Source organism: Phacochoerus africanus, chromosome 4, assembly GCF_016906955.1.
Source record: "Phacochoerus africanus isolate WHEZ1 chromosome 4, ROS_Pafr_v1, whole genome shotgun sequence".
NCBI classification, from domain to species: Eukaryota; Metazoa; Chordata; class Mammalia; order Artiodactyla; family Suidae; genus Phacochoerus; species Phacochoerus africanus.
This window is the reverse complement of record NC_062547.1, coordinates 95,046,394-95,064,237: the sequence shown is the minus strand read 5'-3', so window position 1 is coordinate 95,064,237 and position 17,844 is coordinate 95,046,394. Positions and strand designations below refer to the sequence as shown.

At 33.8% G+C, this 17,844-nt stretch overlaps 2 protein-coding genes across 8 annotated transcripts in view; one reads left to right on the top strand and one right to left on the bottom strand.

The window, feature by feature from the left end:
- CCNH (cyclin H) overlaps positions 1 to 11,075 on the top strand; it is a 34,109-nt gene extending 23,034 nt beyond the window's left edge. The window contains exons 8-10 of one of the 5 annotated variants that reach the window (XM_047778239.1): positions 1,947 to 2,021; positions 2,590 to 2,666; positions 10,744 to 11,075. In XM_047778239.1, the coding sequence (XP_047634195.1) occupies positions 1,947 to 2,021; positions 2,590 to 2,617 (103 nt within the window). In that variant the 3' untranslated portion in view covers positions 2,618 to 2,666; positions 10,744 to 11,075. Of the gene's footprint in view, positions 1 to 1,946; positions 2,022 to 2,589; positions 2,731 to 2,769; positions 3,477 to 10,743 lie in introns of those variants that run through there. The other 4 variants (XM_047778242.1, XM_047778241.1, XM_047778243.1 and 1 more) reach the window with 4 other exon arrangements.
- The window catches only part of RASA1 (RAS p21 protein activator 1), a 119,824-nt gene continuing 102,342 nt past the window's right edge, over positions 363 to 17,844 (bottom strand). The window contains exons 19-26 of one of the 3 annotated variants that reach the window (XM_047778238.1): positions 16,612 to 16,727; positions 15,776 to 15,862; positions 13,150 to 13,217; positions 11,143 to 11,231; positions 9,169 to 9,246; positions 6,683 to 6,817; positions 5,307 to 5,436; positions 363 to 2,510 (exon numbers count right to left, since the gene is read on the bottom strand). In XM_047778238.1, coding sequence (XP_047634194.1) covers positions 5,353 to 5,436; positions 6,683 to 6,817; positions 9,169 to 9,246; positions 11,143 to 11,231; positions 13,150 to 13,217; positions 15,776 to 15,862; positions 16,612 to 16,727 — 657 coding nt within the window. In that variant the 3' untranslated portion in view covers positions 363 to 2,510; positions 5,307 to 5,352. Of the gene's footprint in view, positions 2,511 to 3,619; positions 4,243 to 4,304; positions 5,437 to 6,682; positions 6,818 to 9,168; positions 9,247 to 11,142; positions 11,232 to 13,149; positions 13,218 to 15,775; positions 15,863 to 16,611; positions 16,728 to 17,844 lie in introns of those variants that run through there. The other 2 variants (XM_047778237.1, XM_047778235.1) reach the window with 2 other exon arrangements.

The window sequence follows — 17,844 nt, the reverse complement described above, 5'->3', positions numbered from 1 at the left end:
TTTTCAGACTATAGCAGAAGAATTGTGTAGTTGTGACAGAAACTACATGCCCATACAAGAATTAAAATACTCATTATATGGCCTTTTGAAGAAAAATTTGTCCACCTCTGAATTAGACCACTCAACTATTGATCTTCCTCTTCTAGCTAGTTAACTGAGTGGACCATAATCCAAAGTTCCTAATTGGCCAGAGTTTACATCTTACTTTCAAGTGTACTGTGTTAAGCAAATCCTGCATATCTATGAGTACTTAAAGGGCGCTTCTCAAACTGTAAAGGACTGTTAATTTTCTTTTTAACCCATTACAGACCTACACTTACATAAAATATTAACAAATAATTACTCGAAAAAAGACAAAAAAAAAGCTTAAATTTTATTAGATTCAATAAGCTTAAATTTTATTAGATTCAGTAGTCATAAATAAATCTATCAAATTCCTATAAAAATTTCTAAACACACACTCAATTTCTCTACTTATCTCATTGCACGCTGGAAATGGTCCATAAATCACACTTACAAGCACTACTTTAGGATAAAATATTTTTTCTTGGTCTTTAAAATTTTTTATCTTTTTTAATACACAAGTAGTATAGTGTCATTATTAAAGCCAATTTAATACAGGTAAACCAGAGTTCTCTTTAACCAAAACCCAAATCCCAGTTTCATCCCGAGAGGTAACTTATAGTTATCTTTGCCAAGCTTTTCACTATTATATATTTAGAAAAGGGTTTTTTTCCTTTTCATTGTTTTCATACACATTGTACAACATTTAATAGTATCAGTATTTAACTTCTGCCAGTCTGGGTGAAGAAATAATTATCACATCGGTATTTTTATTTGCATTTCTCTTATTATTCTGATACTGATATTTCTATGTCAAATAATCATGTTTCTTCTGTATTGCATAATTATAACCCCTGCCCAACTTTCTGGTCTTGTTTTCTTATGGTTCTTTTTATATACTCCTCTTTTTATATTTATCATAGACCTACTTTCTTTTGTTGCTTCTTTTACTTTGTGACATAGGCAGCTTGTCTTTTGCTGTATGCTCATACACCTGAACACCGTGTCTTACTCTGTATTTTGCCTTTTGTTTAGCTGTTAAAATTATTTAGAATTGTATGTGATTGGTTTGAGGTAGAAATCTCATTAATTTTTGTTCAAAGTAAACTTGTATCAGCCATTTAAAAATATTTCATGATTTTCTCTAGTTATTTAAAATAGTCATTTATTACAGATTAAACTCCTATATATATTTTGTACTGATCATTGATCTTTAACTCTTTGCTAATACAGACAGACCTTCATATCTGTGGATGCAGAGCACCAAATGTACTAATATTACCATTTCATAAAAGGGACTTGAGCATCAGGATTTTGGTATCTTGAGGGGTGGGGGTGGGGTTCCTGGAGCCAGTCTTCCTCAGATGTCAAAGAATGACTGTACCATACTTTTAATTACCATAGTTTATATAAAGTATGTTTTGATGTTAGGTGGGACATGCTCCCCATATTTTGTTCTTTTTCATATTCTTTTGCTATTTTTGTGTAATCTTTTCCTGGTCAGAGTTAAGCTTAGGAAAAATTTTATTAGGATTTTAATTAGAATTGGATTGAATTTTTTTATTTTGCTGCATCATGCAGCACCTTGATATGGGATCTCAATTCCCAGACCAGGAATCAAAACCGGTCCACAACGATGAAAGCACTGATCCTAACTGCCAGATCACCAAGGAACTCTGCAAACTGCACTGTCTTTAAAGAGTAATTTGAAAGATAATTGCCTTCCTCCCCATAATTCTTCACCTTTTTCCATTTATCCAGGGTTCTGTAGATATCTCAAAAAAAGATAGCTTGTTTGAGAGATCTACAGAATCTTGCTAGCTTAACCATGCTAGATTCTGTTGCCAGTATTAGATTGCTTATTGATGGTTGCTTAATTACAGCAAGAAGAGGAAAGGTTATGAAGATGATGATTATGTCTCAAAGAAATCCAAACATGAGGAGGTATGTTCTCAAAGGTAAATTTTAGCTTACTGTTGTTGTTTATTCTGGTATGACAATAGTGTTAAGATTTTATTGTTCCAGAGTGCGGGCATTATAGACAGAGGTGTGGGTATTAGAAAGCTTTTTTTTTTTGCATCTTTATGTACATTGTCTATTACAGGAATTTTTCTCACTTCCATCTTAGCCTGTTCTGAAGCAGTATAGTAGTTACTTCATGAAGAATCCCTCCTAAGGTCATCATAGAAGGCAGTAGGGATGTATAGACATGCTAAATTTTTGTCATTTTTTTAATCTTCAGGGATTCTTCACCTACCCTTTTTTTTAAAAAAAAAAAAAAAAACTATACCTGGCAAGTCAGATGCAAATAATCAGAGGCAGAGGGTCACATCTGTAACATTTATTCCTATCACTGGAGTTGTCTGATGAGATGAATTCTTATTATGCAAATTTTCCTGGTTTAATTACCTTCTATAATCAGCATAGCGAAGAGTTCATTTTCAAATCTGAGAAGAGGCAGGAAGGTAAACAATACTGGTTATTATTCAGTATAATGTTATCCTTGATATTTTCTTTCTTTCTTAGGAAGAATGGACTGATGATGACCTGGTAGACTCCCTGTAACCATCCGAAAGTGACCTGTTAATACTCGCTAATCAACAGTAAGATGAAGCATATCTGGCATTTCACTTTATTTAAAAATGAAATTGTGTGAAAGCATCAAAATGTTAAACTTTTCTATTATTTAATTTTTTTTTCTTTCAGGATAGATTTATATGAGATCAAACATCTTCAAATGGGCCAGAATAGCATCTGGTTTGGGTAACCTTGCTCCCTCCCATGACTAATATCAAATCACTCTTTCTGGGGTAGCGAACTTACCTTTACCTTTTTTTTTTTTTTTTAAAGGCACCATAAACAAACTTAGTTTTAAAAGTGCTAAGGAACATTGGCTTTTATAGCATTTGCTCAATTATTTAACATGCATGTTTTAAGTTGGAATCAAATTATATAGGTCTATCAGTTTTTTTTCTGCAGAATGGCGTTGAAGGAATTCTGAGAAACTGTAATGCCCTGTATCTAAGTTTTAGAGATGTATACCTCTTAGTGTCATTGTAGGATTTCCATAAAGTGTAGGTACCATTTAATGACATTTCAGTATTATATGCATATTTTTGTTTAATCTTTATATTTTAGGTTTGAATATTTTTTAGTTTAGTTTCCTTCTCATTGTGGAATGAAAGGAATAAAATTCATGAAATGTGACTGTATAAAAGCAGAGTAGAAGCTGAAATTAGCCATCCCCCATTGTAATCCAGGTTAAGTAGCATAGCTGCCAGATTATAGAAGGGCAAACTATTCACAATTTTCTTTTAGGTTACTAATGTTTGGCATCAGAGCAAGGTCCACATGTATCTCTGAAAATTCCCCTACCCACCACCTTTGAATAAATGTTTAGAGGTTTCATTTCATCATTGACCAGCTAGTTACTACAAAGCCTACAAAGGTAAATGACAAGTTTCCTATTCCAGCTTCAAAATAAGGATGTCATTAAAATACAAAAAGCAGGGTGTCTTTAGGTTTGTGGGTGGTTGTTTTTTCAAAATAAAAGGCTGAAGGAGAAGAAGCATTTCAGATTGAGAAGTAGCAAATGGGTCAGTGTGGTTACACCTGAAGTATGAGTAGTGGGAGAGAAGCAAATTGCTGAGCACTAGAGTCTGGACCTTTTTTTTGCATACTGTTTAAATGTTTTTAGAGATGTCACTAGTCCACATCCCTTTTAGTCTAGCCTTTAACAGCCAGAGGGATGGATAATGGGAAAAGAAAGTAGTATGATAGACAACACATTATTATTGAAATCAAGGAACTCAGGGACTGCTAAGTGTTTTGCTATCTATGTTCAGTTGTGATCGCAGCTACTTCTGGGCTAGCTACATCAATACAAATAACAGCATTTAATAGCTTGAAATTTATACAGCACACTTTTAGATTTAACATTTTGTTTTTTCTTTTTTCCTTTTTAAATAGTAGAGGGATAGAATAAAATGCTTTTCCCGGCCTTGTATGCCTTCTCTCCCCCTGCACAATTATGGGAGGGAAAGAATTGTTACTTAACAAATACGCAATGGATGAATTAATGGAATCCTTCAAAGAGACCATTAGCCATTAAAAAAACAAAAAAATCTGAAGTTTCATCTTCTCCCTGGGCCTTGCTCTGGTACTAAATTTGAACTGCCCCTAAAGGAGGAAGAAAATAAATGTTTAGCTGTATTTAAAAAAAAGTAAAAAGTAAGCAGTTATTCAAGATATCCCTTGGTTTTATTTTAACTTAACCCTTGTGAATACTTCACAAAAAAATACACATACAGAAGCAAATAAAACTATACAAACTAAATATCCAACAGATAACAAGTAGTCAGAAAGGTCAAAGATGGATAGCTGTTTTAAGTGGTTGGTGAGGTTGTTTGCATAATTTAAAAAGCAACTTAGAATTAATAAATGAATACTTTCAACAAAAGCATTCTAGGGTTTTTTTTAACTCAAAAGAAATTGGTAATGTATAAAATGGTTGACTGGGTAACATGCATTGATCAGTATACAATGACAAATAATATTTATTGAATTCAAACTATTTACTGCTGTAAACATTTAACAAAAAAGCATTATGAACGCTAAATACAATCTTTGACAATTCCAACAAAATAAGTGGTATGTGTAAAAAATAAAGCTGATGAGCAGTAGATCTCCATTCTATATATTTTCTTTCAACACTTCCAGCAAAGAGAAGTAGCACAGTTATTTTAAAAAAGTATACAGCAAAGATTGTTCCTATTATAATGGGAGACTCTGGAAACTGTAAATACAAATGAAGTCATTGAACAGTCAAACGGTCATATTCCTAATTCAGGAAGAAGTAACAGTAAGAACAGTCTGCAATCCAGTTATACTCAGTTGTCAATAGAGAATGCTTATTCTTAGTTGATTTCATAGTTCTTTTTTCAAGAGACAGCAAAACTTTGGCAACTCGATGTATTGAAAATATATTTTCAGAGTTCAAGATACAGTCATAGCATTGTGTGAAAGGTGATCTGTACACCAAGGCTCAGAGGTTGGTAAAGATTGGTTCCTTATATGGAAAAAGTGCAAATAATCCTGCACAAGATAGCTTACAAAGCTGCTGGTATGGTTACTCACCAGCAGAATCTGGGGTTTTGTTTGCATAGCTCACACATCACTGGAATGTGGAAAGGTGTGCTATTTTTTGGCAAGAGCAAAGGAAACATTATACTGATGTGAATTACCATGTTGGGCATGCTGGATCCATGCAGAACACTGAGGTAAAGGCTGCTACCTGACATCATTAGTTTTTGTATACTGGTTTTGTTTCTGTTGAAGCAGTTCTGTTATAGCCAGGAGCTTTTTCAGTACATGCTAGACAAGGAAAAACAGTATAAAAATTACTAGTAAATAAATGAAAGCTCAGAAATCTCAGGGATGGGAACCTAGATTTGACAAAAGCAATGTGATCGCAAAGGAATTCATAAAATAATATTACCAATCTAATCAAAGCATAAAATTGTCAAAGTATGCATTCAGTCCTTGACTGAGTATTTCTGGTCATATTATTTGGGTCAGGATAGAATGTTTGTACTTTAAAGTGAACAGAAAATCATTTGTGTTTGGCATTGTCTTATCTACTTAGGCCAGAACAATCTCAAGGACAGATTTAGCAATTTAAAGAACTTATCTCAAGCTCTGTAAAATAACCTCAGGGCAACTGGTTATATAGCTTAATGAATGCTTTTAAAGAATCATGGAAAAAATTATGACAATATTGGGCCTAAAATTAAATCAATCATCTCCTTCACCTTTTTTAAAAAGTCTTAATTGAGCCAAATTCTCCAATAACATTTTTTTTTTAATATTTAAGGCTACTCATATAATGAACACAGCCCCAATAAGAAAGAAAGCATTGTACATGCCAACAGCACATAAGTAGGTCCACGGCACATATTCTGTATAGGTTTCTAAAGTGATTGGAACCTAAATGAGCTATATACTATTATCTAAATTTGAAAAAACTTGAGTATTTTAGACTTTCAGATTGAGAAGAATTCAGTCACCAAACTCAATGAGTTAATCTTTTCTACAGGTACCCTGCCGAATGGTTGGCCACTGTGGTGACAAGTAATTCAAAAGAGCTTATCAAAAATGGCAATTTCTAAGGCCACACTCCAGAATCCCATCTGGAGTTTGAAATATTTTCTAAATAATTCTCATGTGTTTTAAGAGTTTGCAAAGCACTTGGCCATGCACTGTGTGTGTGAGCAAAGCAAAAAGACAAGGCCACATCACTGCTGGCTTACCATGAGCTCACTTAGAATTTTCACACACTCCATTAACGTGCATGAACACTACCATTTTTTAGTCAAGTTCTCACTCACTTAGAAGCAAGATTTGACATTTTGCAATATCGTAAATACATTATAATAGTCTGGGCCTATCATTCCTGTTTGGTGAGATCTTTGTGGATTATGACTTAAGAGTCTCAAAAATTTAATATAATTAAATAAAACAATGTAACTCAGCTATTTATCACCTTTCAAAGAAACTGTGTGGTTTCCATTCTGCTTAAGTGCCAATGAAACATCATTAACAAAGGCTGGCAAAAACGTACCTGCTGTGCACCTCGCTCATTACTGAGTGTTCGCAGTTCATCTGAATGGGCCACACAAATCTCATGCAGTGCTGCCAAATCACGGGACAGGTCAGTTCTAGAATGCTCTGTAGTGTCCGGAAGTTCAGGTACATTCTTTAAGGGAATCATAAAAATACATTTAGAAATACAACTCTTTATAGTCACTTCTGAAAAGATCCTAAGTGGGTATAGTGGATAAAATTTAACACAGAATTTTCTCTTAAAATGCTTTTAAAATTCACAAAAACAAAAACAAACAAAAAAAAGGAGTTCCCGTCGTGGCGCAGTGGTTAACGAATCTGACTAGGAACCATGAGGTTGCGGGTTCGGTCCCTGCCCTTGCTCAGTGGGTTAACGATCCGGCGTTGCCGTGAGCTGTGGTGTACGTTGCAGACGCGGCTCGGATGCCGCGTTGCTGTGGCTCTGGCGTAGGCCGGTGGCTACAGCTCCAATTCAACCCCTAGCCTGGGAATCTCCATATGCCACGGGAGCGGCCCAAGAAATAGCAACAACAACAACAGACAAAAGACAAAAAGACAAAAAAAAAAAATTCAACGTGATAGATTTTGTGACCTCAGTAGCCACATCACAACCAGGTTTCACTTTATTCAACAGCAGGGCAGGATATTATGCAGTACTATTACTATTCTAAATAATTGATTTTCCTAAACTTTTATCTATACCATTTTTGAAACTGGAAAATAAATAATGCAGATATTAACTGTATGTAACAGTTAATGTACCTGTTACATCAATGTAACCTAAATTTAAAATTCCTCTACCCTTTCAGACTTTCTTTCATTATTAAACTGCTGTAGTTTGTCTAAAGTGATCACCATATATATAACTAAGAACTAGATGATGAAAGTGTTGATGAGAACCTTTCAGGCCTGTAATTACCTGTGGACTAGGCCTAAAACACTTGCTAATGTATAGAAATGACAATGTTAATTACTATAACAAGTTGATGGCATTTCATTGGCACTAAGATACCATAATTAAGTATTGATTTTATTTTGAGCCTTGGATAATCAAACATGAGTAGTTTTAAATACATCGATTTCTCTAATGGTGACAGTATTTGCTATGCATTCCTGAAAAAGCATTCCTAAAAACTGCAGAATAGTTTTCTATGGTATAAATATTTACACTATTAATTCAGTTTTATTAACTGTCATTTATTCATTCAGTGTATGAAGGATTACAGAGATGGAATGAAAGACAAAACAGTATTGTCTTCAAAGAGTTTACAGTCTGGTAGAGAAGACAGACTAGAAGTAAACTGATCACAGAGTTATATATCCAAAGAACACTTAGGAAGTAGAACAAAAGGTATTTAATTCAGGTATACGGTTCAGCAAAGCCTTCCTGAAGGAGATGTCTGAGATAGGTCTAAAAAGATAAATTTGAATTATTGAGGTGTACAGCAATAGAGTATGAGGAGACTGGAAGAATATTAGAATATTGGAATTATTGGCAGGTTGAAAGGCTAGATTGTGGGGCATACCTAGAAAAGTGATATAGAAAGCTGGACTGCACAAATATGGGTTGATACAAAATTAGCTTAGCCTTAAATATTGGACAGGAGGTCGCATAGAGAAGCGTAATGGACATTCAGCATCTACTCCGTTACTTCTCAATTTCATTATCAATATGGACCTACACTGTAAATACCTTACACCTGATTGGTTTGATCATACAGTGGTATGGTGGTTGTATACTTGTGCTTTTAACTGAATCTGAATGAATGCATTAAGGCAGAACACTCTCCTATCTTAGCATTCTCTGCTATACACTTGGCTAAATTCACATATACGTATATACTCTTTTTTGGTTTCCATAGATATATGAACTGAATTACTAGTATATTAATTTTTTAATTGATTCAGTATCTGAAAATCTACAAGAAAATTTTACTATAAGAAATAATTTCTAAAATTATTTTCGAAATCCTATTCTTAATTTTATAATCACAGCTTATTTATAAAGGCCCAAATAAGGCATATGTTTAATACCAAATCCACGTATTTTAATTCCTAGAAAAGCCATAAGAACATTCATCCTCCAGTCCATTTACTTATTAAACTGGCCAGCACTATGAGTCATCCTTTTTGTTTCAAATTCCACACAGTAGAAGCAAACTTAAAGTAGCTAAAGCAGCTAAAGATGTCATAGTAGTGAGGTGGAACAGCTAAAAAGATAATGAAAGGTCAGACAGAAACTTAAGAATTACACACAAGTCCAAAAGCACAATACTGTATGCTTACTTGGTGTAAACCATTTTAATGTAAGAACAAGTGGTTATAATTGTAATCAAATGAAATAATTCATTCAGGAAGGCAGACAAAAATAGGGAGCTTTTTGTTTTTAGTTCTGAATAGAAAAGGTTCTAAAGATGGTTGCTTCAGTGAGTTAGACTCAGCAATACTACAGGTGTCAAAGTAGTCGAAAAATTATATACATACCCCAAGCTCATCTAAAAACATGATCATACGATGCTTGTTACTTTTGATGAATGGATTGACACCTTCCATGTAAGGCTCCTAAAAATATAAAAAAATAAAAAGCTTACTATATGCATCAAAAACACTGATCTATAGCAAAAGCCATATATATAGCAAAAATTCTTAGAAATTTAAATAATCAGTAGCAGCACATTCGTAAGAATTAATTTAAGCAGTGGAGATATTTTTTTTTCTTTTTTTGTGGTCTTTTTAAGGGCTGCAGCTGTGGCATATGGAAGTTCCCACACTAGGGGTAGAATCAGAGCTTCAACTGCCAACCTATGCCATAGCCACAACCATGTCAGATCCGCAACCTATGCCACAGCTTGTAGCAACACCAGATCCCTAACCCACTGAGAAGGGCCAGGGCTCAAACTCGCATCTTAGTGGATACTACTCAGGTTTTTAACCCACTGAGCCACAACAGGAACTCCCATATTTTTCTTCTCATATAAGCAAGGAGCCATTCTAAGGAATAGGAGTATGAAGCATTTTTTAATGAAGCAGTAAGAAACTGTGGATGGGAAAAAACAAATCAGAACACATAGCTCAGCAGACATAAAACTGCTTATAGGTAGGTCATTCAAAAATAATAACAGAAACTATTTGCCAAGCACACCCAGCAGTTATTAAAATCAAGCAGAGAATATAGGGAATTAAAATACAGTGTGATAAAAACTGCAATAAATAATATGGTACTCATAGCCTGCTTCAGGATTCAGGTAAGTTCAAAAAGTCATACCATAAATGACTCTTAATTCTAAAATCTTAAAACTTATCCTAAAATACGCTAGGTTGTGACATGGAAAACGGTTACTACTAACAAAAACTCTTAAAATCAGTAAAATGAGATAAGGACCTTGGCAGTCAATTCCAAAGAAATGGATATGAAAAATCATAGTCTAAGGGTAATGAAATAATGAAACACAAAGTAATATAATGGCTATCAGATCGTTAAAAATTAAAGAGTAATACTAGTTGAGTTTGGGCAAGTGTAGGCAGCAGAGTCTTCTTGCTCAGTAATTTTACTCCAAAATTAGGTTAAGAAAACAATTGGACAGTGATTTTTAAAGGAAGTATATATATAAGGATACTTGTCACAGGAGTATTCATCACAGTGACAAAATGGAAGCCATCCAAGTATCCAGTGGCAGACCACTTAACATTTACATTGTGGCATACTAAATAATCATTAAGAAAAATAAAATAGTTCGTGTTTCCAGGTACAGCAAGAAAAGTTTGTTAAATTGACAGAAGCAGGTGACATAGTATGATCCCTACCAGAACATTAACAATTGTTATCCTTAGGTAAAAGAATCATATATGGGTGTTTTAAAAACTCAATTGAGTTTTAATATTCACAGAGAATGTTTATTGTGCAATACATAATAAAATCAATTGGGGTGCATTTTAAAACATGTTCACTGATTTTAATATTTGAAAGTGGAAGAATCTAATTTTATTTGAAATTATACTGAAAAAATATTCTATATACTAGCTTAAACAGTGTTTTGGTTTTTTTTTCCTTTTTTTCAGGGCCACACATGTGATATATATAAGCTCCCAGGCTACATGTCAAATTGAAGCTTTAGCTCCTGGTCTACACCACAGCCACTGTGATCCAAGCCGCATCCGCAACCTACACCACAGCTCACAGCAAACCAGGATCCCCAACCCACTGAGCAAGGAAAGGGCTTGAACCCACATCCTCATGGATACTAGTTGGATTCACTTCTACTGCACAATGGGAACTCCAGAAAGAGTGGTTTTTAAAATTCCATTATTAAAATGTAAAATCGAAAAATATGAATATACCAACAAAATCATCAATTATCTTTATGAAATATCTACTGTTGAAAACTGTTATATTTTATGGTTTTATTGTGTCAAAGTTTCATTCATAAATGACATTTTAAAGTATCAAAATGTTTTTACCTTAGCTCCAAACTCCACAAGATTTGCTAAGTTCTGCACAGACTTAGCCACTAATATCAGCGTTCTTGCAGCAATAGGAGATGGGGAATCTATAAGAGAATTGGGCACAGCTAATGACACCAACTCCAAATTCTTCCAGCTAAACCGTTAAAAATTTACCACTTTAATATTTCTCTACTATTAAAAATACTTTCTTCCATTGAGAACTCAATGGTTCTAGGAAAGTACTACCCACATCATTCAAAAGAGCTTGAGTTAAAGGGGGAAAAACAGAATATGCTTATTGGTGCTTTTAGTGTGAATACTTCAAGACTAACTCATTCCTAACTGGTTGATGCTATTTCAGAATACCCCAAAGCTTTATTGCTAAAAAGACTGTCACTCCACCTACCCTTCAGGACAATCTACAAAGCTAATTTCAACCCACCCAGATTAGCAATTTGCAATGTGAGCAGTTCCATGTTGCCAACCTCCACTGACTCAAATTATACAATTTAAAGCTAAACAAAGTCTGGAACCTCTATTTTGAGGAGGAAAACATGAAATTATTAATTTAAAAAATACTTAAAAGGTTAATCAGGAAAATGTGCCCTATATAGATAGGATATAAATAGAATACATTTATGTCTATTAATTTTAAGCCTGGAAACGTATTGACAGTAAAAACCTATAGTTTATCTGCCTGATTTTACTTTTATTTATTTTTATGGCCACACTTGCAGCATATGGAACTTCCCAGGCCAGAGATTTATCTGAGCTGCAGCTGCAGCCTACACTACAGCTGTAGCAATGTGCAATATTTAACCCACTATGCCACGCCGGGGGTCAAACTCATGCCACCAAAGAGAACACTGGATCCTTAATCTGCTGCACCACAGCAAGAACTACTGACTGCCTGATTTTAAATTGTATTCTTTTCATCTTAAACTGCTAGACTACAAACAGTATTGCTTAGTGGTTCAGATCCAACATTCAGATAAATAAATCTCTCCACAAGAATTCAAAACCCTTAATTCTTAAACCCTAAATGTAACCATTTTAGTAGCAATAGGAGGTAATTACAGAGATGTGATGTCTATAAAGATAAAATAAGGTATTCTAAAAAAAATCTTAATACAATTTTGAGCTTCAAATTATTAAGACAAAAATGCTTCAGATTCCTTCTGCTAATAATGTGGTCACAAATATTCTTATCCTTTCTGTGAAATAAGCCTGCAGTAACATGTAAAAGTTCATAATGGGCATATGGGTAAAAAGCAAAACCAAAATTGGTTTGTTGGAGAATAAAATGCTAATTAACATTAGACACTAGGTGACAAGAAATCTCTACTATGAAATCTCAAAGGGCTACTTTCTTCCTAAGTGTTCAGAGTACTATTATAAATGCAGCTGTAATTTACATAGGGAGGTTCTCAGGCTAGGGGTCAAATTGAAGTTGTATGACATACCGACTGCGATGCAGGATCCAAGCCGAGTGGAGTCTGCAGCTTACACCAAAACTGGCAACACCAGATACTTAAACCACTGAGAGAGGCCAGGGATTGAACCCACATCCTAATGGATATTAGTTGGGTTCATCCACTGAGCCACAATGGGAACTCCTGCAGCTATAATTTTGATTCTAAAATCCAACTTGCAGTGGTAGTGTACAGGGTCTAGCATAGGCTAAAGGCTCACAGAAAGCTGTTCATCCCAACTTGAAAAAGCCACACTGCAGACTAGAAAAAGTCATCATAGGAATTGAGACACAGGTGGGGATGGGAAAAAAATGGTAGGTGTATAATCATGCCTTCTCAGGCTTCAGTTGCTTTAGAGAAAGAAAGGAAAGAAGCACAATTAAAAAAATAATAAGGTAAGCCAAAAGTAGAATAGGGTGCTTTGGAATGTTTTAAACCAAGTCTTAGATTTGGATAAGAAAAGCAGATTTAAAAGAGAAGAAAATGAAGTAAACTCACTAAAGAATATGACATTTTTTTTTAATTTCAAAATTTATCAGAAGTTGATTACCTGAGATGATATTAAACATCCGTGGATTCAGGATGGCAGGACAGATAAGTCGAAGAAAAACAAAACCACTGAATGGGAGGGAAATGTTGGGGTTTTTTTAGATAACCACTATAATATGTGTTACATTAAAATAATAAAAATTACAATACTTGTAGAACCATGAACTTTGAACTAATCTATGGAAGGCCAAATAAAGCTTTATGAAAATAATAAGCTAAAGTATTTTGCAATAAGAACATATATCTGCATCTTAAACATTCACTTTCCTCAAATTTAGAATTTTAAATTTACTTTGGGTAGACTTAAGTTATATCTGTAGCATTTATTGTCTTGGCTAATATTTATTTACTCCAAGGTAGTACGGCCTTTTATACTTACTTTGAAGAAAGTGTTTAGAAACACTAAGGCTTTCTGGGAGTACAAATAAATCTTTTTAATAGATACATAATCCTGAAAGGTCCAAAAGCTAACATTTTCTCACTTCTTTCTTTTCTTTAAACAGAACAGCTCAGTAAAGTCCATTATAAATCACACTGGTTATACAGATTTTGTGTTATTTAAAATTTAAGAATCCACTGTACTAGGGAAAAAGTGACTTCCTGATAAATGAAAATGTATACAGCAGTATGCTGAAAAGCTTTTAAAGCGATAAAAAGACATTAAGCTTTCCAAATTAAAATTTTTTCATATTCCAAAATATTAATAGCAAAAACAAAAACTAATTTAAAAGCACATGGCTTAACAATAGTTGTCATATATGATTTTACCTGCTAATCTCTCTCCTGGGAATGCAGTACAAAATAAATCTACAAGCTTACATATCTATTCCTAGTCTGCCCCTTTTAGTTACTGGTACAGTTTATGTCCTTATGTAGAAAATATTTCTCTAACTTCCTCTTCAGAAGAATCCACACTAGTAATTGACCTTTCACCTGCCCTATGTAAAGACAAGCATTATTTTCAAGTTGACAGAATTCCTTTTAGAGATTAAAATAGTTGACAGAGTCTCTGTTCTCTGTTAGAGTGAATAACCCAACTTCTCAGCATTTAACTTTCCAACAATGCTGTTTGCTAATTTTGGGAAATCTTAGGAAATTAATGCTGCTTCTCAAATAACATTTATTCCCAATTATAATATACAATTAAGTCTTTAAACAGATTATCTTTTAAATTACTTATGAAGAATATTACATAAAATTTGCTTGAAAACACTTGTGATACCTAAGTAGGTCTTTGAATTTGAAGTATAATCTAGCAACAATGAACCATAAGATTTCAGTGTGCGAACCTACTTTCTGTGAATTTTTAGAGGTGATTTGAAATGTAAGAGGAAAATTAGGTTTCTACACATATATTTAAAAGCTTAATCACCACCTTGGCCATAAATGTTCCCTTAAAAAATCCTATAGTATCAAACAATCCACACAGCAGAGTTTCCTGCTTTTTGCTTAACAATTATACTTGTTTGAAACTTACACAACAGTTTTCATTTTTTACATCACACAAAACTGTTGAAACATGTTTATAATTATTTTCTATTTTTCAATCACTACTAAAGGCAGGAAGTACAGAATCTCTAATTCTTAAATATTTAGGTCACATCATTACTAACCAAGAGAGATTTAATCTGTAAAAAAGAATAGAAGCTTCTTTGCAAAATTTAGGTTGGGGACAGGATTAACACACATTTTCAAAACTAATTACACGACCTTCAGTAGCTGCCTAATTGTTTTTTATGGTATAATAACATGACGGGAAGCATATATTCTTTAATGTTTTTGCACTGATTTCCTATCTTGAATGGGTTAAGGTGTGCTTAACAAAAGCCTGCCAGAGGGTCAAGGTTATTAGATTGGGATTTACAAAATCCACCATTAGTTCTGCCTTAGCCACTAATTTTCTGTGTAACCTGAAGCAAACCACTTACAAGCAAGCAACTCTACAGATTTGCCTCCTCACTGGCAAAGTTAAAATCGTGATAATGAAGTCTTCCTATATAAGCTACAAACTTTTATGACTTGACAAAGCAATTCCTAATTACTGTACAGTGAACACACTGAAACACAGCTTCAGAACTATAGATTCTGGTTTGAGATTAGGCCCCAAGTGACAGACTGTTGCAAATCAATATCTAAATGGTTCAATTATGTCTCTTCCTTCTTAACACAAATCAATCTTTTTCTCTTTCCCCCCGCCTCTGTCTTTCTATATATATCTATGTATGTATACACATCTATGCATGTATATATGTCTGTGTATGAAAGTTTCTACATGAAGTTAGCTACAGATTTTAGATTTTGTTGGTTTCATAACTTTTAACCTCATTCTGTAAGGTAAAAGAATCCCAAATAGTTAACTGAATATAAATTAATGTTCACGTTTTTAGAAAGTGCAAAAAGTAGCTAGCTAAGTATCATGGTAACTTAAAAAAAAAAAAACAAAAAAACAGTAAGTTAAAGCTTAGGAGCTATCTCAATTCAGAAAATATTCAGTGGGGCTCTGACATAAAAGTAGAAGAAAAAAGTCTTGAATTGCATGATATATATTGTTGGTCTTCAAATTTTCAGTTATCCACTTGACTATAAGTACATGCTATACAATCATTTAACAAACTGACAAGCCTTACCTAACAACTCTTGTTCTCATGGTGGTATTTGTAGGCCACTTGTGCTGGACAGATTTCTGTAAACACCCATAAATATATCTCAGTGTCCTGCCAAAATAACACAGTCATCTCAATACAGAAAATAAATGAAAATAATGATCACATTGTAGCCAAAAGCTTAATTTATCAAGTACATGATATTTTTAAATGCAACTGGCCTTTTTCCCAAAACAGAACTCTGCTGCAAAACATATGGCAAAGGATAAAACTTTTTAAAAGTTTTCATCATCAATTCATTTGGCCAATTCTTTACATTTACTTTGGAGGACATCCTACCATTTTTAGATTACTTCTATATTAATGAAAAGCATGAAAAAGTATTGGAATGAGGATACAGAGGAACTAATGAGTACACAGAGTCCAGTGAGACAGACTTTGATATAAGTTAACTTTCAACTGATTGAGTTCGCTAACATTGGAAGCCATTAAGCAGATATTAATTTTCTTGTGTACATTTTGAGCAAGATATTCAACTATAGACTGAAGAAATACATCTCTTTTATAATCTCTTTGAATCTGAGACTCTAAGTCTCTATTCATTCTCCAAGTCATGAGATAAACCAGACATATGGGCCTATATAAAAACATGATTTGTTTTATTTTAATGTAAATATTTAACTTTGGTTTCTTCAAGTCACTCTTTTTCCTTGAACACAATTCATTATGTAAAGATTAAAAACTCTAACTTTTCAGAGTTTAATAACATCACAATAGTAGAAAAGCTTATGTTTTAGAAATACAAAATTTTTAAGAGGCAGGTATACGATTTCTTGTCAAATTAAAATTTCACCACTTACGGTGGAAGTATTTCTGAAGCCATGAATATTTTCTCCACAAGCTCTGAAAGTATGTTCAATAGGTGTGCTAAATTAGTGTTCACATCTTCATTTTTTTCTAACTTTGATGGACTTAACTAAGAGAAGGAATAAATCAATATAAATGCATCTTGGCAATCATAAAAATCAAGATAAACAGTCGTTTTCAAGGTTCTCCATTATTCATTCTGTATTCATCTTGGTGGTAGAGGAATGGGGATAAATGAGAATTTTTTTTTTTATTATTTTATCTTAATTGTTTTTAGGGCCACACCTGCAGCATATGGAGGTTCCCAGACTAGGGGTTGAATCGGAGCTGTAGCCACTGGCCTCCACCACAGCCACAGCCACATCAGATCTAAGCAGCGTCTGCAACCTACACCAGGGCTCACAACGCCAATCCTCAACCTGTGAGCTAGGCTAGGGATTGAACCTGCATCATCATGGATGCTAGTCAGATTAGTTTATGCTCAGCCATGACAGGAACACTGAGAATTTCAAATAGTTTGCTCTATGGAATTCTTAATGGGCTTGTTACCATTAATTCATAATTATTCCACTAAAACCTGAGTAGTATTAAACCATTTTCATTTTTTTTTGAGGGGTTAATACCATCAATAAAGTTTTCTTTTATTCATTTACCATGTTTTACCATAGATTTTTACAGGCATACAAACTGTTTTAGACTTCATTTTAAATGTAATATTCCCAACTAGAAGACAAAAAATCCAGTTTCAGTGGCCACATATTCACAGATACACTACAGAGCATTTAAATGGGAAGAAAGATCACCACATATCATTATAAAATCTTAATTCTATTGAAAACTGATTAGAGAGGTTTTTCTGAATAAGATTTAAGTGACTAATAAAATACCAATGCCTCAGGCAGAATCATGAACCTTTTCCAAAATGTTCCAATAACTTTTGAAATTTAAGAATTCTGATCTGGAATCAATGGGGTAGATTTATTCACAGGAATCTAAAGTCGCTAGCCTGGATTCAACATCCAGAGACTGCGGACTTGCTACATTTCTGTATTCTTTACAGTCAGGCCAACTATGGTGTTAAGTCTACATTTGACAACTTAATGCAGAATTAACATTTACTGCACCCAGTGAACATTATCAAAAGTAGTTATTTTATTAATTTTATATCAGACCTAAAAAATATATTTAATATCCTCCTCAGGAGTTCCCATTGTGGCTCAGCAGGT